This window comes from Ochotona princeps, chromosome 5 (genome assembly GCF_030435755.1).
Source record: "Ochotona princeps isolate mOchPri1 chromosome 5, mOchPri1.hap1, whole genome shotgun sequence".
Lineage (NCBI taxonomy): Eukaryota > Metazoa > Chordata > Mammalia > Lagomorpha > Ochotonidae > Ochotona > Ochotona princeps.
This window is the reverse complement of record NC_080836.1, coordinates 41681060-41704595: the sequence shown is the minus strand read 5'-3', so window position 1 is coordinate 41704595 and position 23536 is coordinate 41681060. Positions and strand designations below refer to the sequence as shown.

The window sequence follows — 23536 nt, the reverse complement described above, 5'->3', positions numbered from 1 at the left end:
TTTGAGGATTAAGTGAGATAACACACAGGGTTCCTGGGACGGTGTCTGGTACTAGCAGGACATGGGACAAATACTGTTGCCTTCTTGCCTTTCCCTCAGCTCTCCTTTCAAAGGGGTATCAAATGTTCTTCTGTGCTCATCCTGTCCTGCCTCATGACTGCCACCTCTCCTTTTTTCTTTGAAGTTTAGCTCTTCTCAAAGTAACAATCAGTTCAACGACCATTCATTTCTTAAGCACCTCTTTTGAAACTAGAGAGCACAAACATGAAGATAGCACAATAGGTAGAAAGCATAGGACATAAAAAAATGCAGAAGACATAGTTCCTGTTCTTTGTAAGATTAAGATGCTTGTGAGAAAAGAAAATGGGCAGTTGAATGAGGGATGAGTGGATGAATGGCAGACAGGACATGATGAAATTTTCTCGGTGCGTAGGGAATATCACATTTCATTGTGAATGTGAGCTTGACTTGAAGTGAGTACTTTCATTAAGATCCTGTTTAGATAGTGGAATCTACTATAGCATATATGTAACACTGAGTATTCTATTCTAATTCTGTCAAAATCACTCCTGTAAGGGAGGAATGAAAAAATGTGAGTTGAGAAAGCTCCATCTTTCCACTTATGTCACCGATGAACTCTATCAGAATCTCTTTTTTGGTACTCTATAAAGATTTATGGAAAATATTTTACTGAAGTTGTCATCTGTTTATTATAGGAACTGCCTGAAGTTTTGGAGTTTAATTTTCAGAGTACATGTGGCCTTCCATCTCCCACTCAATCACCAGAGCTTATATTTCAGTGACACCTTGAAGGGGTTTGTGGCTGCGCTGGTTGCTCCCCTAGCATCACATGGTAGCATTTGACGGATATGTGACATCTGAGACAAGTAGAGGTCTCAGATCTGCATGGTCGATTGAGTTCAGATTTAATCAGTTGTCTGTGTTTTTACATTTTTCTTCCTTTCTTTTGTTCCTTCCTTTTTAATTTGAAAGGCAGTGTGTCTAAGACAGTTCTTCATCATCAGATTTATTCTCCAGATGTTTACAACAGCTAAGACTGTCCAAACCAAACCCAAGAACTTGAACTTCAGGTCCTCCCACCTGAGTGGGAGGGACCCAAGTACCTGCGCCATCACCTCCTGCTTGGCAGGAGGACTATCTAGAAGCTGGATATGAAGTAGAGGAGCCAGATATTCTGATAGGAGATGCATGCATCTCAGTGGTGTCTTGTTGTGCCAAAGTCTCAACAACCCTGGTTTGGTTTTTAAACAGTAAATAAATAGCGAACTGTCCCTCCCTCTGCTGATTTTTTTTAATGATGCCTATCAGATTAAAATGTAGCATTCTGATATGATTTCAAGTCATGCCCATACAAGTCTATTATTCATTCTATTCCAGTAATGATTAAAGTTCATTCAAGAGCTTAAGTGTTGATGCTGATGAGGGAAGAATCAGAGTATTCTGGTGTGCTATGAGACTTAATTTATGAGACTAACAATAGAATCTTACTTAGAAGGAAATTACTCTTGTGGCTTTTCAAGCAGACCTGCTGTCTGAAAATTTGCCTCAAAAGAGGAATGATTATCTCCCAGAAACCCAAAGTTAGAAAAAATAACTTCAGAAGTACAAAAAATTGATTTACAGTTCCAAAATTGTGTCCATTTTAAAGTAACTACCTTAGGCAACCTAAAGTTCATGGATTAAATGGAACCAAGCTTCTGTTTACTGTGTGAGGGAAATGCCAAACTGTCGGAGAGGCAAGAGGGATGAACTGGAGGTGTGAAGTATACACCACACTTAAGAGACTCAGGAAGAAAATGATCAGGTCTCCTGTTACTTTATATTCATTTCACATCAAGAATACTTTGCATATATTGCATTAGAGAAAAAGTTACTGAAATTAATTTCATCTGTTCCTTATTTTCATTGTGGTTATCAACCAGAAATTTTTAAATTACAGATGTTCACTGGGTTTCTGGCTTGCATTCTGTTGCTGTGTGGCAGCTCTGATGGGATCCGTTTTGTCTGGAAGAGAAGAGGGCCTGTGGCTGAATGGTTTCTTCATGGCCCGTATCTTGTAAGATGCAATATCCGGTTCCCCCTCTCTAAGAGGCGTGGGTTATCTCTGCAATGAAACAAGAACACACAGCATCACTGATTAAATGCTTTTTGCATTCTATAGTTCTTCTGTCGTTTATTTAGGATTTAGATGGTTTACAGCTTTTTCTGTATAATCTTTACAAGAGTATTCATTATTGTCTTTGGAGAGACTATTTAAAACTTTCGCTGGGGATTGCCAAATTGCCCTCTGACTGCAACCAATCTCCACTTACCTACCTTGCCTGACTGTGTAGCCCTTTCTTTCCACCCAAGGATTTTCACTTGTTGTTGCTGTTATCTTTTCCATTATGATGGATCACATGCATCCTCTGTAGCAGAGAAGGGAAAATGACTTGGGGTACACTGACATCAGCTGCTCAGTGTAACATGGTAGGAGGGAATCATGAAGAACAAGTTTTCCTAACCCTGCTTTGGGGAGAGATCAGAATTAGCTCACAGTCTGTCAGAATTCATCAGACTCAAAGACCATTCCAAATCATAGCTTTACTGAATGATCCTCTTTGTCAGCCATGAATACTGTAAGAAATATGTAAAACACATGCGGCACCTGCAGGGTGAATCTTGTGGGAACCAATCCGTATAGTTGTGCACTAGAAACAAAAGGAAATTACGAACAGTTAGCGTTGTGTGCACTTTTAGAAGCGCATAATGAAGTTCCTGGGGAAAAGAGTCCTTCTCGACTGGGAAGTTTTTAATTGGCATGGCTACATGGGATACAGTTACATCAGGATTGCATGTCCAATTAGCCAAAGGTTTATGAAAATCTGTTGTGTGCTTTCTGAACTTGAGAAGAACAAATGAAAAGAAGTCCTGGACAGCCTTTTGCTTTCTTCCTTCTCATTTAGCCAAAGTAAGAACTAGCTCACATCAAGAAATTGATCATCACTGTTGTCTGTAGTGCATTAACATTTTTCACACGCAACAATTGGAACAGTTCCCTAGGAGGCTGCTGTCCTGTAATTGTCATGTCTGGGTTTGCTATGCAGTTGTAACAATGAGAGCAACTCAGCCAACTGGTGAATTGGATGCTCTCAGATACTCTCCCCCTTCCTTCCTCTCTTCTTCTCCCTCCCTCCCTCCCTTCCTCTCTTGCTCACTGCCTTCCTTCCTACCTTCCTCTCTTCCTCAATTCCTTTCTCCCTTACTCTCCTTCCCTCCTTCTTCTCTGCCTTTCCTCCCCCACTAACCCCTCTTCCTGCCAGCCGTTCTGTATTCTGAGTAAACCTTAAGGGCACTAAAAATTATTATAGCTTTATATTTTTTTCCAATTGGTTCATTAGCTTGATAACAAATACATTTTTACAAGTGTTCTTTCCCCAAAATGCTATCTTCTACATTTGCTCATCTCCTTTTCAGGTGATGGCTATGTAGGTCAATCACATGCCACTTCTGTAGTAATCATTGACTTCTCATGGCCAAGTATGAATAGTAGGTCTCAACATAATGTCTGACAAGTAATATACATTCAGAATCCAGAAGAAAGGAGCTCAGGAAAGAGAAAATAATTATCACCTGCTTTGACGGAGTGTGTTCAGCACTGAATGCAATCAGACATCTCTTAACCTGGTCCTCTGAGCTCTTTGTGAGTTAGCACAATCAAAGGTCTAGAAATGATATTCTGGAGGGAACAGCTGAAGGTCTCGCAGATACATACCTAGAACCAAGACTATGTGGCCTTTTTTTTTTCTGATCTAAAAATCCCCTTCCCCATATCAGAATAAAATCTTATATGTATGTATTATTCTACAATTATATGTATTTGGCTTAAAGACGAAATTTGGGGTTTTCCTCAAAATCATCTCTAGTGTCTTCTATGTTAGATTCAACTTAAAACTTGTGATTAAACCTAACCTGGAATGGCGTCTAAGGGGCAAATGTTGGGATTGAAACATCTTCATTTGGTCTCCTTGAAGAAGAGTTGTGGCACATTGTTTTCTTGGCTCCACCCATCTTCCTGGCACAGATCCCATCTCTCCTCTGGTAATAACCTCTTCCCCTTTTCACCAACTGTTTCCCTCACACACATTGTCCCTGGAAATGACTGCTCAATGGCCTTCAAAGGGAGCCTGACTCAGACTCATTCTTTTTATTCTGAAGGCCTGAACCCTGGTTTTGTCTTGTGGTTTCTCTCTACTGCAGTGCAGAGGAAAGATGATTCACAGACTCCCGCAGCCTCAGTTTCCTTCCTCTGTCAGGCTGGCCGACAGGTGCCTCCTTGACTGCTGCCACAAGGTTTGTGCAGGCCTTGTGACTCATGTGGTGCCCCGTTCACAGTTGATCATCAATGTCAAGTACATGTTAGAGCTTCTCCCCTGGTTCCTTAATTGCTCTCATATTCATTGTAAACTTACTAGAAATGGGAATTGCCCTCCTTAGCTTCGCAGGACCTGCCATCCCCAACTACACTTTAGTCTCCCCTTCTGCACCATCTTCCTTACATAATGTCACGCCAGCGCCATGGAAATCACTCGGTACTATAGATAAATGCTCTATGAATAGCTGTGCAGGATTTCCTCACTGAAAAGAACGACAGTATTTATAGAAGCAAGTTCTCAAAATATTCATGGTCAAACAGGATGTTCAAAGGCAGGCATCTTGTTACACACTGAACTAGAATAGTTGCCCTGGCCCACAAGTGTTCATCCGTTGGAAATGAACGTGCTTTCTGGCTCCGTTTTCTTCTGGGTGCGCTGCTCAGGGTTCGTGCTGAAGAGTCTCACAGCCCCGTCCCTCTCAAGTGTGTGTTGGTTTTAAAGAGACCCTTGAGTGCTTAGCCCCTGAATTTCCATCCCAACTTCACTTTGAATCTTCTGAGGCTGAGAAGCTCCTGTTCTTCACATGCAGTCACTAGAAGGAAATGCGATTTTTCATGTAATGAACCCTAAAGCGCTTGTTGTGCTTACCGTCGTGGACTGCTGCAGCTCTCAGTTCCTCTTTTTGTTGCCTTTACAAATGAAGTTCACCATGTGGGAAAGGCTTGGAATTAGGTCTAGAGAGTTAGCGGCAGCCTCTGGGCCATGGCCTGCTTTGTTTTTCCATTAAGGTGTTTGCAAGAGGAAACAGCAGGGGCTTGGAGCAATTAGTGAGCCCAGGGTAGGCCTGGGCGTTAAGGGGGCAATTATCACCTGGCCCTGGATGTGGTCTGCAACAGGCGCCAGCCTGTGGACCAATCTCGGCTGACCTGGTGGGATGTGGGTGGGGGTGGGGCTGACCTACCCAGGTAAAAGAAAACAAGTATTTTGATGAGCTGAACCCTGAACAATGAAATAATGGCAAAGGGTATTTTGTGTTTATTTAGGACTTGATCTTTCTTTTGCCTCTGTTCTAAAACTGATACCAAGTCATTTAAAAGAGGAGGGGAATTAGTATTGTTAGGTTCGTGCTATATGCTGCATGTGGTCCTCAAACAGGCACAGGGCAGGCAATCTTGGTTTTTTGTGGTTGTTCACTGAAGCTCAGCATCCCCCTCTTCCCCCGCCCTGCCTACCTCCATGCCCCCAGCACTCCTGCTGTACCTGGACGGGGGTGTAAACCTCTCCACCTGGGTTGCCTTATTTGTTGAATCCAGAAACTGGAGGAGTATAGCAGAAAGAACCGTGTCTTGAGTTATAAAACCACGTTACTGAACAAGTCTGTATTCTTGGACAGCATGTTTTCGGTGATTGTCCAGCACCATTGGGGTCTCAGTTGCCTTTTGGATTTCATCACTCCTTTTGTGTTGGTTGGGACCTTTCCATGAGTCTGTAAACTGCCCTCCTTATGTCAAGATCCTTTTACTCTGACTGTAGAAGTGGGTGAGGTTAAAGCAGCTCTGAACAGAGCAGTGAAGAAACAAAGTTGGACATGGGCATGCACCTGCTGCTTGAGCAGGACAGTGAGGAGGAGCGTGAGGAGAGCCAGGGCTGCTAATGTGCCCGTTCCAGCTCCATCCTGAGCAAAGGAGACAGAAGAGAGCTCACCAGAAGCTGTATCTCTGCTCTCTCTTTTTCTTGCGTGAATTTTTATTTGTGACAGTCAGTTTATGTACAAGTTTGCCAAATTTTATTGGACTATTTTTGCCTGAGTTTGTAAGTTAAATCAAGGGGATGGTATTGTGGTGCAGTTGGTTGAGCCACTACTGGGCACATGGCCACCCTGAGTTAGCGAACTGATTTGAATCCTAGAAACACAATTTCTCATCCAGTTTCCTGCTTAACGTGCCCAGGAAGGTAGCAGACGATGGCACAGGTGCTTGTGGCCCTGCCACCTATCTGGGAGATCAGGCAAGTATTCCCGACTCCTGTTTTCCACCTAGCCTAGTGCTGAGATGAATTAGTGGTTGGAAGACCAATTTCTTTCACTTTGCCTTTCAAGTAAATAAGTCAACTTCAATTTAAAAACAAGAATATCAGAGTCACATCCTCTCAGGAGACATTTAAGCTTTTGACGGACCCTCTGCACTGGTTTCTCTTTTGTGGACACACTGGGGACCACCTCCTGCCAGCCTGCTTTCTAGATAGCCCTGCTCTGCAAACTCACCCTGAGCACCCAGGTGCCCACCTATCGCTGCTTGAAAACCAGCTGTAGCCAGAAGCACAGCTCTGTGGATTTCAGGAAAGCCTTCCTTAGATAGGGTTTCCTTTCCCAGGGGATTTTTGGCAAGACCTTTAGCTCTTCCTGCTTCACACAGTATGATTTCTAGACCTTTGATTATGGTGCTTGCTACTGCTGAAAGACTCAGAAGACTAAGTTAATAATCTCAATAATTGCATTCAGTGTTGAGAGTACTTGGTGAAGCAGGTGATTGTTGCTTGCTTCTGTGCTCCTTTCTTAATTTCGGGTGTTTATCAGGCACTGTGTGGAGGTGTCACACAGGCTGGGGGAGCCGCTCAAGGGCACAGCCCTAATGGTGACAGCAACCAGGCCAGAGTGTAGACAGCTCAGCTCTGTGTTGAGCACTGCAGCAGCAGCTGCTGCACCCAGAGGCTGCCGTGGGCACCAAGCAGGGACAGCACTTAGCCTAGCACTAAGGTCAGAAAGGCTTACTGCTGGAAAAGCTATTAAACTGAGTCTTGGAGAACAACAATAATTTCCCCGATGAAATAATGTCATAAAGGACAGGGAATTAAGATGGAACAGGGCAGGCACAGGGACCTATGTAGGAATATATAGGAACGTTAAGTCTTCTTTTGATAAGACTTCAAAGGGCCCAACACGATGGCTCAATGGCTAAATCCTCACCTTGCAAGAGGTATGATTCCATATGGGTGTCAGTTCATGTCCCAGTTGCTCTACTTTCCATTCAGCTCCCTGCTTATGGCTTGGGAAAGTAGTCAAGGATGGCCCAAAGCCTTGGGACCCTGCACCCACGTGGGAGATATGAAAGAAGCTCCTAGCTTTGGCTCAGCTCAGCTCTAGCCGTTGTAGTCCTTTGGGAAGTGAACCAGCAGTCAGAAGATTTTGCTCTTTGCCTCTCCTCTCCGTAAGTCTGATTTGCCTTCCCAATCAAAATAAATTTTAAAAAAGACTTCCATTACAAGGTAGCTCAAATTGAGTAGCTTACAACCCATAATTATTCTGTCAGTATTCTGCAGATCCAAAACTAAGGTTGAGCAGGGCCTCTGTAACACCTAAAGGGGAGAATGCCCTCTTTCCCCCGCTAGTCCTGCTGGCTGGCTGGCTGGCAGTTTTTATTAGTCCTGGCTTACAGCTGTATCCTTCTCATCTCTTGCCCCAGTTTCCACATGGCCTTCTCTCTGTGTATCTGTTTCCAAGATTCCCTTTTGAATGGCACCAGTCACATTAAGTTAGGGTCTCTCTCAAGAGAAACATCTTAATGTGATTATACCTGCAAAGACCTTTTCCCGAATCAGTTTACATTCAGAGGTCTTGGGACTTAAGGCTTGAGCATATTTTGAGGGATGGGCTATTGTTCATCACATAGTAACGAATGCTGGAGAAGCGCAAGCAAAAAGGCACACAAGTATACAGGTCAGTGCCCTGCACTTTTCTTGGGGCAACCTAAGTTGTAGTTATTCAGAGAACTTGAAGTTGCATTTAATCCATGTTTCTCATGCACAAGCCAAGACTTTTTCTTAGCTTGTACAGTTGATTTTGCCCCCTTTGGAAATTCTAGATGAGACTATTTTCCCCTGTTAAATATTTTTTCTTTTGGCATCAGCCAAGTATTCACTCTAGCCTGTTGAAGTATTTTAGAGTATCCTGGCATGTTACATTCACCACCTAGCTCTGGGACATACATATATTTGATAAATGCTCTAGCAGTTACCTGAGTTCAGTCTGTCATGTTTTGCAAAATGCTGGCTGTGAACAGAGCCCAGTGATATATCCCCAGAGGCCCACAGCATGATCGTGGTCACTGACCAGCACTCTTAAGCTTAATCACTGGCTCCGCCAGTTACACACTCATCCAAATCTAATTTTGTTTTGCGAATTTGCTTCATCTAATCCTCATGGATTAGATTTTTGATATGGCTCAAATCAAAATGCACTGTATAGTATTTGCCAGCCAGCTCTATCTTCCTCACCACCCCCAAAATAGAATGAAGAGTGGGTGTTTGTCTTTTGGGTTTTTTTGTTTTTGTTATTTCATTGCTTAGTGGTTTGTTTTCTTTTTTTTTCTTTTTTTTTTTTTTTTTTTTGGTCTACCCATTTTTTTTTCTTTACTTTTTTTTTATTAATTATTTTGCATTATGTGACAGTTTCATAGGCTCTGGGAATCCCCCCACCCCTCCCCCCGCCCCTCCCCCCTGGTGGATTCCTCCACCTTGGTGCAGTATTACAGTTCAAATTCAATCAAGATTCTTTCCTTGCAAACATATACCAAACATAGAGTCCAGCTACTTAGTGGTTTGTTTTCTTAAGGCTCCCATCAGCAGGTGGAATAGATGACAACTCCCTTTTGACCCCTGGCAACCAAGGCATTAGACTCCTTCACTGCATGGTCAGAGAATGTGCATATCCATGCCTGTTTCTTGAGCCTCTCCCCACTTGAGGGAGCACCTTCCTGTCCTTCATCACTCAGCGAGTCACAAGGATCTGTACACCCCTTCCCTCCAGTGCTTTTCCTCTTCTAGGCCGCACGCCAACAGTGTGCTCAGCTCCTGCATCAGCAGTGCCCAGTCCAGCTATGTGCTGGCCATACTTTGCAGTCCTTGAAGGTGCAAAGACATCACACAGTTTCAAAGACATAGGAAGGAGTTTTAACTGAAATCCCAAGACCTTCTCTTCTCAGCATGGATTCCTCAAAGAGCTGCGTGCTTTACTGCTTGCCTCAGTGATGTTAACATGCTCTTAAGGACCATGCCACTCCTGTTCCTTTCGCAAGTCTAACCTTCTAGTTTCCAGTGCAGTCCTAAATTTTAATTCAGATCTGTATTCTCTTTGCCTGCCTGGACAATCTGGAAATGAATTCTTTTTGTTCTCTTAGATAGTATGAATGGCATTTGACCATTCATTTAGCATGACTCCTATAAAGCAGGATTTCTTGAAAAAGTCAAGATGGGAAAATTCTTACTGATTGGGTTATGGCAGAAGAAGCTCTTTGGGGCAAGGGTGAGCATTGTAATGCAACAGAATAAACTCTTGCTTGTGGTGCCCATATCCTGTGTCCAAGTGCCCCTTCCAGGCCCCTCAAATCAGTTTCTGATCCGGATCTGTGCTGATGTGTCTGGCAGGGAGGAGGAGAAAGGATTGGAGCAGATAATACTTGATTCCCTGCCACCCAAGTAGGAGACCTAATTGGAGTTCATGGCCCCTAGCTTTATCCTGGCCCGGCTTCAGCTGTTGCAGGCATTTAGGGAGTAACTCGGTAAATGGAATATCCGTTACTATCTCACTATTGCTGTGTTAGTCTTCCTTTCAAAGTAATGATTATTTTTAAAGCAGAAGCCCTTAGGTCAGGCATTTGGTGTGACAGGACATTGAGTGAGATGCTCAGATCCCATGTTGAAACCCTGGGTTCCAATCCAAGCTCTTTTTCTGATTCCCACTTCCTGCTGTCATGCGCTTTGTGAGGCAGCAGGCTGTGGCTCTGGTATCCGGGTCACCACCATCTGTGTGGCAGATTTGGATTGAGTTCTTGACTCAGTCTTGGCTGTTGCAAGCCTTTCAGATTCTCTCTCTCTCTCTCTACCTTCCAACAAAAGAGAAAGAAAAACTGATGAAGAGAGTTCTCTTGACTTTGATCTCTATCCACAGCTCGCTCACTCGCAAAATAGAGGCCGGAAAAACATATGGAAAATTCTGTGGAGTTGAGTTCTATTGAGAGTCTAGCTTATAACCTTTGTTTGGGATATGGTAATTGTGTGAAACTGACACTATTTTTACAGCTTTTAGTTCTCCTTTCTTCTTTCAAGTACAAAGACGATTCCTGCCTGATTTTCTTAAGTTTGTAGGCTGAGATTTTAGTGCTGCATTATTTATTCTGCCTTGAGAGTAAATGCGTGTCTTTATCTACAGTATCTAAAGACAGAACAGTTCAGAGGCAGTCAGAGAAGAAATCAATGCAGGAACCTTATTCATCCTTTTCCATCAGACCTGCCCTTAGAGCTGTAGCCACTGTCACTAGTGACCTTTGAGCTTAATAGAAACATCACCTCTGCCGGTTGGCTACGTGAGCATGGCCTTGCTTATCCAGCCCAACTGTGTCTTCTAGTGATTCATTCATATCATATCCCCTAATTTCTTAGAGGTGAAGTGGATAAAAAAAGATACCATTTTGCTTGTCAGTCTGTTTTTCCAGACTGGCTTTTCAAGGTCAGAGGGCAGCTAGGATTTATTACTTGAGAAAGGGAGGAATTGCATTTGTAAATCAATACATCGGGGCTGTGTTTTGGCTGGAAGCCAGAGGGAGTGTTGAGGCTGAGAAATGTTCAGTATGAATCCTACCTATTCACATGGTGTCAGGATGGAGGAAAATTTCTAGCTAATTTTGCACGCTCTGTTTTTAATCGTTTCAGATAATTCCGTTTTGCCTCAAAGAGCATGTTTACTTTTACTCTCTGTCACGCTGTTCTTGTTTTGAATGAAGCAGTCACTTAATGGCTTTCAGTGTCGGGGGTTTAATGCAGTCAGTTGTTGGGGTTCAATGCAGTCAGTTGCTGCAGATTCTGGCCCAGTTCTTTGGTTGGGGAGTAGGGTGGCAGGTGCTGTGTGTGTGCTCGAATGTGTGTGTGCCTGAGTGGGAAAGATTTCCAGTTTTAATGTGAAAAGAAGCCACCAATTTATAGATACTTGAGAACCAATTTAGGGGACAAAAATTCTTGTGAATTTTATGGATTCTTCCCTCCCAGCTTCTTCAGTTTGCTTTTTTGGTACTTTTTAATTCTATCTGAAACTCCTGAATTACCTGGCTTCCTGTGTTTTTATAACTTGAGGTAAAAGGCAAGACCATGCCCAGCTTCCAGGAAAAGATGCAGTATTTCTATCACTGCTAATGCCTCTACCTTAAGGGAAGCAAATCGTGTTGAGTGGTCACAGAATGCAAAAAGCTCTCCAAAGAAAATGGAAAAGTGGGATGCCTGCCCTTTCTCAACATTTTGCATCCGGAGACTGCCTTGGCGTGAAGGTGAGGAGGTGGCCTGCATTAGTGCTCTGGAGTGATTGGCATTCAGCTACCCTGTATCCTGGCCACAAAGAGAATAGCATAACATTTTAGTTACTGAATATCCATTATGCCTCAAGCTTTGTGCTGGTTGCTAAACAAGAGCCCTGTGAAGGAGCTGCTGTCAGACCAGTTTCCATGTAGTGCTGGATCCTGCAGCCCAGCAGCTACATCAGCAACCAGGACACTCACTGGGCCTCCCAGCACCTGGGGACGGGCCTCTCTTGCTTTGCCGTCCTGTCTTCCTTATGACACAGTAAAAGCCAGGTACTAACTGAAAATGAAAAAGAATATCAAGCCAAAGGAATACATTTCAAGTTGTGTGTGTGGTAGTGGGGGTGGGGGTGATTAAAAAAGTTTTCATAATTGGTTCATAAATTCAATTGAGAAATAGAAGTCCACTCTATATAATCAAATCACTTTTGCTTTAAAAAGCTGGACATAAATCAGTGAGATTTTGGGGGATTCATTTTTATGATAGATAATACACATTTTACTTGAAGATTTATTTATTTTATTACAGTCAGATATACAGAGAGGAGGACAGACAGAGAGGAAGATCTTCCATCCGATGATTCACTCCCCAAGTGAGCCGTAATGGGATGGTACGCACCAATCCGAAGCCGGGAACCAGGAACCTCTTCCGGGTCTCCCATATGGGTGCAGGGTCCCAAGGCTTTGGGCCGTCCTCTCCTGCTTTCCCAGGCCACAAGCAGGGAGCTGGATGGGAAGTGGAGCTGCCGGGATTAGAACCGGCACCCATATGGGATTCCGGGGCGTTCAAGGTGAGGACTTTAGCTGCTAGGCCACGCCGTCGGGTCCGTATGTATAAGTAGTCTTAAAAGACTATAAAGTAGTCTAAAGCTACTTTACCTTGATTGCAGATCATAGTAAAACTAAACTGAATAGCAAATTGAAACTAAACTGCAATAGCAAATCTGTGTAATAAATCAAGTGCTTTAGAGGGTGCTTTTTATTGAATTTATTTTTTCATAGAATGTGGCAAAAAATGCACCTTGGCCATTTTAATGAAGTTGTTTTAGTGTTCCTTCTAAATTCATGTTTTGGTTCCAGGTTTATAAGTAACGAACAATATCAGTTGTTCCCATTGTCTAGCATATGTGGTGGATTCCCCAGTTTCCACCCAGGAACATTGATAAGGCTGAAGACCAGGAATGGCTTCACACGTATTGAAGAAAGTTATTAGTTCCAAACACCTGGATGTAAATCACCAGTTTCATTGGCACAGTGAAAGAGGATGTATTTACCTTAACATTTCAGTGTTGTGAAACATCAGGGAGGTAAATACATAGATTTTTTTTTCTTGAAAAGTAGGTTATGTACCTGCAAGGACCTGGCAACTGGCAGCCAGGGTGAGAGCACACGAGTGGCTCCAGGCATCTGCTAAATCCCCTCTGGCCTGCAGGTCTGCTGCAAACGCTGGCCCTTTCAAGACAGCTCAGAAAAGAGAATTCTCTGGATGCCTTTCTCTGTCTTCCAACTCCCCACAGCAAGCTGTTGGCTTTCCATGGCGTGGACACTGTGAATTATGTTTCTCAGACGGCACATTGCACATTTCAGGCTGTTTCAAAATTAAGTCCTGCGTCTGCCCCCCGCCCTCAGAACCCTCTGTTCTGCCCCAAGTTCTCGTCATCCCTCCATTTTAACTTCTTCATCATGGGTTATTGCTTGGGTATAAAAAAGGAAAAAAAAAAAGTGGCACCTCTCTGTCTCTCCGCTAATCCTAGGCATAAGATTTTTATTAATCTTCCCAAATCTTGCTTTCTTTATTTTGTAATAAAAACCTCCAGTTTTTGTTCTCTTCCCAGCTCCTTGCCTCAGCTTGGCACCCTCCAAAACCCATTTCTGAGTTCATTTACGTTCCTCGCACATAATGCAGGCACGCCTGCATTTCTGTTTCTCCTGAAGTCTTCCTTGCTCAATTTCACCTTCCTTTTAGCTTTATGCCTCCTTTCTGCAATGTTGCTTTCATTATACAAGACCTCACATTTTCAGCTATTAAAGAAAACATTAAAAAGCCCTTAGCCCTCAGCATTGTCCCCCCATGTTTGGCATCTAACATATTTGTCATAGGCCTTGTCTGGTAAGAAGTATATGATAGACAGGCTGTCAGTACTTGTGAGTTAATGGATTTGATCTGTCCTTTCTGAACTATATATGTCTTGCGTGTTACCCATTCGCCTGCAGTACCAGGGTTTTTTTGTTTCTGATCTTTAGGCCTGAAATGGCTTGTCTTGCCAGGCGTTCTCTCCCTTTAAACCCTGGCTTTGGTTCCAGCTGCAGAAGACGAAGCTTACTTCTCTGCATATCCCAGAAATCCATTCCTGCGGACAGCCGCACCACTTTTATAGCATAAGAGGAAGCAGCAGTTATCTAATGAAAGAGTGAAGAGCCACCCCCTCAAAAAAAAAAAAAAAGGGTGGGGAAAGGAAGCAAAATGCCATCTTGTTCTTTACTCCGAATGTTTTTGTATTGTAAGAGGTTTACAGAAACATTGAAAATCACCAGATCACAAAAGGTACGCTTCACAAAATCTGTTTGATATTGTCTCGTTTAAAATGTTCACATGTCTCATAACTCATCTTCAGATGCTTACCACTTCCTGTAGCGAGTAGAGAAAAAAATAGAGCAAGCAAAATTGCTCAAGGTAGTGGGAAGTCAGAAGAATGAACACCTATAAATGTTTCATTCCTTCTGTGATTTTATTTTAGGCTTTATTTCCCAGGAGTCTTCTTTAACTAAAAAGTTGCATTTTAGACTTCTCTATCCCCTCTTTATTCTGTTAGAAGAGCCAAAGCAAATTTTAGGAAACTCCCTTCTAATAAGCCACTGAGAAAAATAAAAAACAAAAATAAATAAATAAATAAATAAATAATAAAAATAAAAGTAAATAAGCAACCTAGATATATAATTTTTTCTTTTGACAACTCTAAAATAACAAGAGGGGTTTGGCTTCTACTCCTCAAGTTCATTTCCATGAAGTAGAAGCATGAACTCATCCTCTTAAGCTTTAGAGCCCATTGTGCCTTCTCCTGCACTGACACATAATGTTCTGTTGGTCCTGACTGGACCAGTGTCAAGTCTCCAGGCAGTCCTAGGCAGGAAACCTCTTTCAGAATGTTATTAGACTCTGTCTTAGAGAAATGAGCTGTCTCCCAGACTTCTCTTTGACTCCTTCGGAGCTGTGCACTTTCAAAGTGGGAGTAACTTTGAGCTTATGGAAGAATCTGGGCTGATTGACTCAAGCTTCTACAACTGTCAACACGCCTGGCCTTTAAACTCCAGAGCAAGCTTCCTGCCATCTTTGTTACTTATTAGTTGTGTGACCCCGAGGAGGCCCCTGGTGCTCCCTGAAGCTTCTCATCCACAAAGTGGGAATGCCATTCCGCCTGCTAAAGAGAAGGTTCTTGTGAAGATTAAAATAATGGATCTGAATCGTGTAGAACAGTGCCAGGCACAGAGTAAAAGCTGCAGAGATGTAGCTTTATTCCTCTCAATTAACTATGTCATAAGCTTTCAGGTGTTATTATTTTGCTTTTTATTTGTTTTTTTTTTTCTTTCAGTCCTCTGTCCCTCCTCCTTGCTGATTTTTATTTGCCAGGTTGCATCTCCCACAGGATACATGAGTCCCCATGTGTCCTTCTGGAGCATTCACTATTAAAGCAAACACAACCCATCCTGTATGCATGAGCAATATCCAGCCCTGGTTTAAACTTACCGCATCATTTTTGTTTTTCTTAGAAGTGTGTACGTTGCTTTCTGCTATTTCCAACACTCTCACTGCTTTTCCAGGTGTGATCATTTTCATAAAATGTCTCAATCTATCAAATACTGCAAATGACCTCATGGTACCTTAAATGAATTTACAGCTCCAGTGACCCATATTCCGAGAACTCATCAACCATGATCGCCATCTGTTGGTGATGGTGGGAGTGGACTAAGCTCCCCTGGGCTTGTAACTGGGCATTTCCAAAAGCAACACATTCCCTTGAGGAGAAGAATGTGTGATTGCACACGCAAGTGTGTGCATGAGCACATCTGTATACATTAGACAAACTCAGTGTATGCACCGATATTCATATCCAGGACCTCGAGTGATTTTAATGTTTCAACTCAACTACTTTACTGTGTTTTCTAACTACAGTAAGCATATGTTTCTTTTGTAACCCAGGTAAATTAACAAAAGGAATTCAGGAAGAATGAAGTGACAGGAGCTGAGGAGAAAATTAACCTTTATTTGCTCAGTGCAAATTAAAGCATAATTTGATTTGTTATAGCAAATGAAAGGAGTTGAAAATGAAACCAGGAAAAAATGATCTGGAGCTATGGTAAAAAGTAAGAAATTTTTTAAAGATTTTGAGCAAAATTATCAACTAAAATAGTTTCTACTTGTTATCCTCTGTTCAAATCCTAATTATTCTGTACTATAGACTCTTAATTTTCTTCATCCTGGCAGAGCTTCCTCTACAGTGGTTTAAGCATCCTTAGCACAGAATATATATTCTTAGTAGCAAGGGCTGTGGTGTGAGCCCTGTTACTTTCAGGATGGATGGAATTCACAAAATCTTCATGGTCACATTTGTTGTTGTTGTTGTTGTTTTGTTTTCTTTTTTTTTTTCCATTAAATTCTAGGGCTTGCCTTCTTGGACATGTGTCTCCATGGTGTTCTTACAGGGTAACTCTCTGCTGGTCACAGACCTATTTTTGCTCCCAGTTCCTGCACGTCCCTCTTTAAGGTGATTGTTTAACGAAACAAATTAAGCTGCAAATAGGAGCAAGGAGTGGTGATCCTCTGTTGCTCTATGAATTTGTACTCAGAAACCTGTTACCTCTGTAGGCACTGGTGGTCGTTTGTGGAATCATACTAAATGCTGATTATCTGTAAAGGTCGCCTCTCACCCATTCTTCAGTCTCACTGTAAGGACTACATGTTGTGGAAGGTGATAGCTACTATGACCCCGCCATCCCTTTGCTGTTCTCAGGACTCTTTGATAGATGGCTCTGCTCTGTAATTTGGATCCCAATCTTTCCTGGCCTTCTTGACATGCCAACAAAACTGCTTATTTCTGCAGAGAGCATTTGGTATAGTGGTCAAGACGCCAGTTCAGATGCCTGTATGATCAGATTGGAGTCCTGGCTCTGCTCCTGATCCAGCGTCCTGCTAAGGTGCACTGTGAGAGGTAGCAGATGATATGGCTCTAGTCCTTAAGGCCCCACTACTCACATGGGCAAGTCAGATGGAGTTCCAGGTACCAAGTTTCAGTCTGGTCCTACTCCCTGTTCTTAAGGGAATCTGGGAAGTGAACCAGTAGATGCCAGTGTGCTCGCTCGTTCACTCCTTCCCTGTCTCCCTCCCCCTAGAATAAACAAACCTTAAAACAGAAAAATCTGTTAATGCTGTATTTCCAAAATGGGAAGTAAAATTTCAGAACTGTCTTCTTCTACCTACCCTCTTTCAGCCATTAGCTATACACATCAGCTATACACTTTTTAAAAAAAGATTTATTTATTTGAAAGGTGGAATGTCAAAGAAGAGGAACAGGGCAAAAGAGAGAGCTTCTATCCACTAGTTCACTCCCCAAATGGTCCATAAATTTAAACTCCAAAACATCTGGTTGCTTTATGAGTTTGTACTCAGAGGTATGTTACTCTTGTAGGCAGAGATGATTGATAATAAAATACCTGCTGATTATCTGTATGGGCTGCCAAGGTCTAGGCCCATATCAGGAGCCACGAAATCCATTTCAGCTTCCCATGTAGGTGACAGGGGTCCAAGTACTTGGACCATATTCTGATGCTTTCCCAGGAACATCAGCAGGAACTTGAATCAGAAGAAGGGCAGCAAGCCTTTGAACCACAGCTTTGATACTAGATGCCAGTGTTGCAAGCAGTGGCTTAACTTGCTGTACCACAACAGCAGCCTAGACATGCTTGTTTTTTATGTGCCAAACAAACCAACAAAAAAAAATTACATGGATCTGAAAAATGAATGAATCTCAGTGTCATGGTAGGAGCGACTTCCTATTTTGTTCTTTCATATTCGGACTGTAAAGAAGGTATTGTTTTCAAAATCTTCCACTTATGATAAGTTGCAATGACAATATAAATACTATTCCTTTTCAAGCCTTGGGTTCTTATAAAATGGGTTAGAAGGTTAGAGCTGGTTTCATGGAACAGATGATGGTTGAATGGATCCATCAGGTTGAGGCCTGAGTGCAGTAAGAGAGTGCACAGAAATTTAAGTGGACATATGGACAGATATGCTTAATAGGGTGCTTAAGACATATTAGTGCAGCAAAAAGATCCTCTTGGAAGGACCAGAGGCTGGGGACAAGGAAAACCACTATGTACATTTGGCATAAGCCCAAGCAAAGTGAAGATAGAAGTCCAACAGAAATAAAATTCAAAAGCAGGTGAACTGAGTTGATGTCTCAATCTTGGTGGAAGATGGGGAATGTGAATTGTCAGGACTTTGTCCAGTCACACATCTCTTGATGGATTCGTGTAGGTCATCGCTAGACTCCACAACCCAGAATGATTTAGGAAATTTAGGAAATAAAGACAAATTTTGTGTAATAAAGACTCCTCAGAGAGTGACTGCACTGTTGAATGACAAAGGAATGTAAGTTACATGAGAAGACAAAGATGTGTATTGGATGTTGGGTGACAATTAGACATGTAGTTATTGGAAGAAAACACAAAAATACTTAAATTGAACGGGGAGAGATATCAAAGCTTTGGTGGCATTTAAGGGAAGGGGAAAATTAGGAGAAACGGATGTCACCAGAGATGCATTGGATATAATTGTGCCCTGGAGGGGGATAACCTGCAAAAGAGAGGTTGAAGACCAGTTACCAAATTTGATCAAAGTACTCAGTTAAGAGGAAGAAGAAAACTGAAGGAGGGCCAGGAGAGCTAGAATGCTATCAGAGTGTTGGGGCCAGGAGACAGAGTTGTCCATGGCGTAGATGCGAAAGTGACGACTAACAGACTCATGTGAGAAGTAGCAGAGTTCAAAGACAGTCAAAACTGTGGCAGGCATTTGGCTTAGCAGTGAAAATGCCAGCAAGAATGTTCACATCTTAACATCAGAGTGCCTGGGTTCAAGTCCAGTCCTTCGCCAGCTCCTATTGTTATGCACCCTGGGAGTGAGGAGTGATGGCTCAAGTAGTTGGACCCCTGCCATCCATGCAGACAACTTGGATTGAGTTTCTCTGGCTTGTGGCTTGTTCTGGCCCAGTCCCAAATGTTGGGAGTGTTTGGGGCAAGTGAACCAACAAATGGAAGCTTGCCCTCTGTCTCTCAAAAAGTTAAGAACTGCAAAACCAGAACCAAATCCAAAAGAGAATGTAGTATGCACTGTTAGTCCTACCAAACTTTTTCTCTTTGCCTTCTGCCACATCTCCCCATTCTCCATTGCCTTTCCAGCATTAAATATTATGCTCTTAAAAGTCGTATGTTTGGTTTACAAAATGCCCTGAACTCTGAGGTCTCACACAGATTCTCCACCTCTGATTTTCAAGCCTCTTATCTTAAATTGTAATACTATCAACTCCCCAGGCCCACTTCAACCCCACTCCTGTTTTTGAAAAGATCTCAGGCTCAGGCAAGGATGTGATCTAAAGATGCTCAAATGGAATACTTGAGCAAAGCAGAGTGTGCTGATAAATCTCAAACATGCGACCCAGGGCAATAAATGGTTGCTAAAAGGTGGTCTCTATGTCACTTTCTCATTTGTGGAGTTAAAAGTTTTTTTTCAGTGAGCTTAGCCATGTGTGTTAATATTACAAATGCTTGGAATCTACAGTGCAGGGAATGGAAGGTGTTATTACACCTTTATACCTCTTGGATGCATTCGTCATATAAACCTTGAATTATCTTTTCTTTCATGCCTAGTTGGTAATCACTTGATTACATGATTATGCAGAGTAAAAATGGAGGAAATTAACTGGAGGAGAAAGGTGGTCAAACCGTGTGCTCACAGAATAGACATCTGTAATATTCCCAACAGATTAAAATGTCCCCTTTCTACTTCTGCTTCCCCAGACATATAAGATTCTTCTTATTCCTCAAAATCAGTCATGAGAAAGTTTCCAGTAGAGCAGATGTGGAATTTTTAAGTTAAAGTTATGGGAGAGTCAGGTTATGTGATTTATCGTGTATTAATGAAGAAGCTAGATTCAGGTGAAATTATGTGCTTTCCAAAGGCTGATTTTTTTTTTAACATTTTAAAAATCACCTATCAAAAGTTCCCTACCCGTGGCCCACAGTGTTTAGGAGACAGGCATAGAAGCAGTCCTTGTTGTCTACATTCTGAGATGTTATTTGTTTAATACACATAATCTGTCACTTCATTTTTAAGAAGAGTTCATTGACTGTTGCACATTTTTCCTCCATCTTCCTCAACTTCTGTGACAGATTAAGGAATTAAGTACATTCCTATAAAAACCCTCATAAAATCGGTTATTAACTCCCGGTTCATTGTTTTATATTCTTGGTTGGTTGGTTGGTTGGTTTTGTTTTTGTTTGTATGTGTATGCATGGACATGAATGATTGTACTGTATACTTAGTTAGAATGCTGCTAATGTATTTGTAAACAGTCATACAAGTAATCAATAAAAAGCTGCTGTGTAACCATTGGGTCCAACCTCTGCATGTGGACACACACACACCTCCTAGTCCCTGGTGCCCTAGAGCCATGCAGCGCTGTCCACAGAGCTGCACAGAAAGCCACTGCGGGCAGCTAGCCCCTGTTATGATGTCATAAAGGCTGTGTGGCTCACAGTACTTGCCTGTGGTAATTATGTAGCCTCGCACTTAGCTTTGTGCTTGACTACAGGCATAGAGTTTTCAGAAACAAAATAGTTTTTATACAACCCACACTCCATGCTTTTGTCCCAGAATTGTCAGGTAAGTATCTGCTCTTCATAAACAACACATAATCCCAAGATTCAAATAGAAGAAAACAGCCCTCCCCTTTCCCCCTGCCCCTTAAGTTTAGTTTTCTGAATTCTTCTTTCCTGGTCCCTTAGTAAACTGTCTTATACTATCATGTTTGCAGCTGTTTTGAAAGTATATGTATTCTTTAGACTTAGACATTTATAAGAATTTTTTGTAAGTGCTTTTTTCCTAATTAAAAAATTTTTTGCTTTTGCTTTTCTAGATACGGGAAAATAGTCTCCACGAAGGCAATTTTGGATAAAACAACGAACAAATGCAAAGGTATGTGTTCTTGGCTGCTTATTTGCTAAATCATAGCTTTAGCGAGCCGATGAAATTTTAAACCTGATCTTTGGTTTCAAAACTGCCCCTGTGTTATTATATGTCACCCATTTCTGTCTTGCACAACGTGAGCGTATTGTTTATGTTTGTCCCTGGTTAAAGTTTGGCTGCAAACCCTACAGCGGCTCGCAGTTTGCCAGAATTCCAGATTTGGCGCCAGTAAGAGTTAACATTCAAAACACTGGTTGGCATTTAGCCCCTGCTTTTAAAAGGGGAGTAGAGTTAGAAAATAGCTTTTCTTTCCTGTGCCTGAGGAGATTAGAGCTGCTTACTGAAGACCATTGGACTGTACTAAAGAACTGAAAAGATTACATATTGTGCAAATTGGCTCTATTAATTAGAATAGAGTCGTTTTAAGCAGTACTTAATTACATGTTTCAATACTCCCAATTGTTCTCCACTGAATGCCTGTTGACAATATTGGCAGCAGGGAGGAGAGAACCATTTTCACTGACCAAATTGTACTAGGGAGGGGAGGTCATGTGCCCCTTTGAAATATGCTGCTGCATTAATGTGATGCACTGACCTTCAGTTTTCCATGTAATTAGAATGAGCTCATCGAGCTCCAGGAGCGGAACAGGAGGTGTCTACAGTAGGCAGCCCGGAGTCTCGGCGGTTCAGACTTTTAATGATATAGCATCCCAACAATAGGCACGTGATTTCTCGGAAAAGGGAAGAATGGAGTCAGCTGACTTTGGGTCTAACGACTGACCCCATGAATTGAAATAAGGTTGACAGGAACAGGCAGAGAAGGCAAATCTCCTCATTAATTAGGCTCCAGGTTTTCAAGTAGTGGTGACGGGGCAGTGGCTTAGCATAGTCTGAAAAAGGCTGAGAGCATAAGTGAACCAACCCTATAGTCAGGCCTTTCCTTGTAAGCCAGCCTTTTGCTTTAATCTAGACTTCAAGTGGGTCTTTGTATGTCTGTCTCTTCTTCAGAGTGCCCGGGGTTTAAAGACGCTATTGTGGCAGATACCTAATCCCATGTTTAGTCAACAGGGCACATGAAGGCCATTTTGCCTCGTGACAGTGACTAGCCTGTGCTTTCTGTAAAATGATGTCGGATAAATAAAGTGAATTAAACTGGAGAGCCAAATTGTAGGCTGTAATGCATACACTTAGTTGCTGAGATGAGTCTTCATTTAACATTTATAAGTGATTGGGGAGCACAAGGACGTACAAAAACATCCTTTTGCTTTCATGAAGAAACCTAGACACTTACAGGCATGAAACGGGAACGTCAGTTTTAGACCAAGACAGAAATCCCAGTGCGCCAGTGATTTTAGTCTTACCCCAGCACTCCTCTTCTTCCCTGCTCCAAGAGAAATCTTGCGTGGCAATCCAGCCTGCTGAAAAACAGAACTGCCCTCGTTATGCAAGGAAGGGACTCCGAGATCTCCCTCCTTGAATTCTCCACCACACATCAGACAGAACATCACTGTACTCCAGAAGCCAGAGTCCCACAGAGTGCTCTTACAGCAGCTGGAGAAGACAGGAGTGAAAACTAAACGGGCACAAAACCTAGCACGTCAGCGGAACACAGAGGCTGAGTGACTTAGAAAGGGTTGGCAGACAAAAATGGAGGGAACTATGTTACTTCTCAACAGAATAGGGAGTGAGTCTCCTGCAGGCCTGCCTTTAGAGCGGGTCTCGGGAGATACTGCCTTTGTGTATGGGGATGCTGAGAGAAACTTTCTGGGACTTTCCGCCCCTCACAAGCTGCACCAAGTGTTTGTGGGCATCTGGTGAGGGAGTGGGTAAGTGGGCAACTAGAAAGCGTAAGCAGGTGTGAGTGTAGAAAACCCTGGAAGTGACACTGAGTACATACAGGAGAAATTATTATTTGAGGACAAATCGAGTAACACTTGCCTCATAATAAAGTTAGATGACATGTTAGCACCATTAATTGGGCATGGTGGGTATGCTTCTAGATAACACAGAGATGAAAACGGACAGATGTTAGAGAACGAATGTGATCAGAGCTAATTTGAGTACTAATGTGAGATGAAATTAATTTTTAAATGGAAATGAAAGAAGATCAGAAAACACCTCAAAACACATTTTGGAACCTCTATTTTGGACAAAACTTAGCGAATGAAACATTAACCTAAATAACATGAACTTCACCTGTTGAATTTTAAAAGGTGCAAGGTGATTATTATACATTTCCACCTAAGTCAGTTTAGCCAACTAAACCAGTGTTTGTATTTAAATATCTGTTGTTTAAATAGATTGGTATTTAAATATCTATGTGTTGTTGAATACATGGCAGTTCAGGGCCCGAAGAAAGCTCACAAAGGATTGATTGTGAAACTGATTATGTTTACTTGCTGAGCTGCACGTAAAACCAGAATGCATACACACATCTTAATGGATTGGAATAAGCCAGGACTACAAGAGATATAAGCATAAGGGCAGGAAACTTCATGTTGTTACAGAATGCCCTCCTGTTTCCTTAGTGGCCAAAGCCAAAATGGGAAACAGCGCTGTTTGCATGATTCAGTCTT

The 23536-nt window shown here is 42.3% G+C and overlaps 1 protein-coding gene across 5 annotated transcripts in view; it reads left to right on the top strand.

The window, feature by feature from the left end:
• Nucleotides 1–23536, top strand: part of RBMS1 (RNA binding motif single stranded interacting protein 1) — a 227179-nt gene that overhangs the window by 162454 nt on the left and 41189 nt on the right. For all 5 annotated transcript variants that reach the window (XM_004577132.3, XM_004577131.3, XM_058664552.1 and 2 more), the window contains one exon: nt 20911–20969. In XM_004577132.3, the coding sequence (XP_004577189.1) occupies nt 20911–20969 (59 nt within the window). The remainder of the gene's footprint in view (nt 1–20910; nt 20970–23536) is intronic.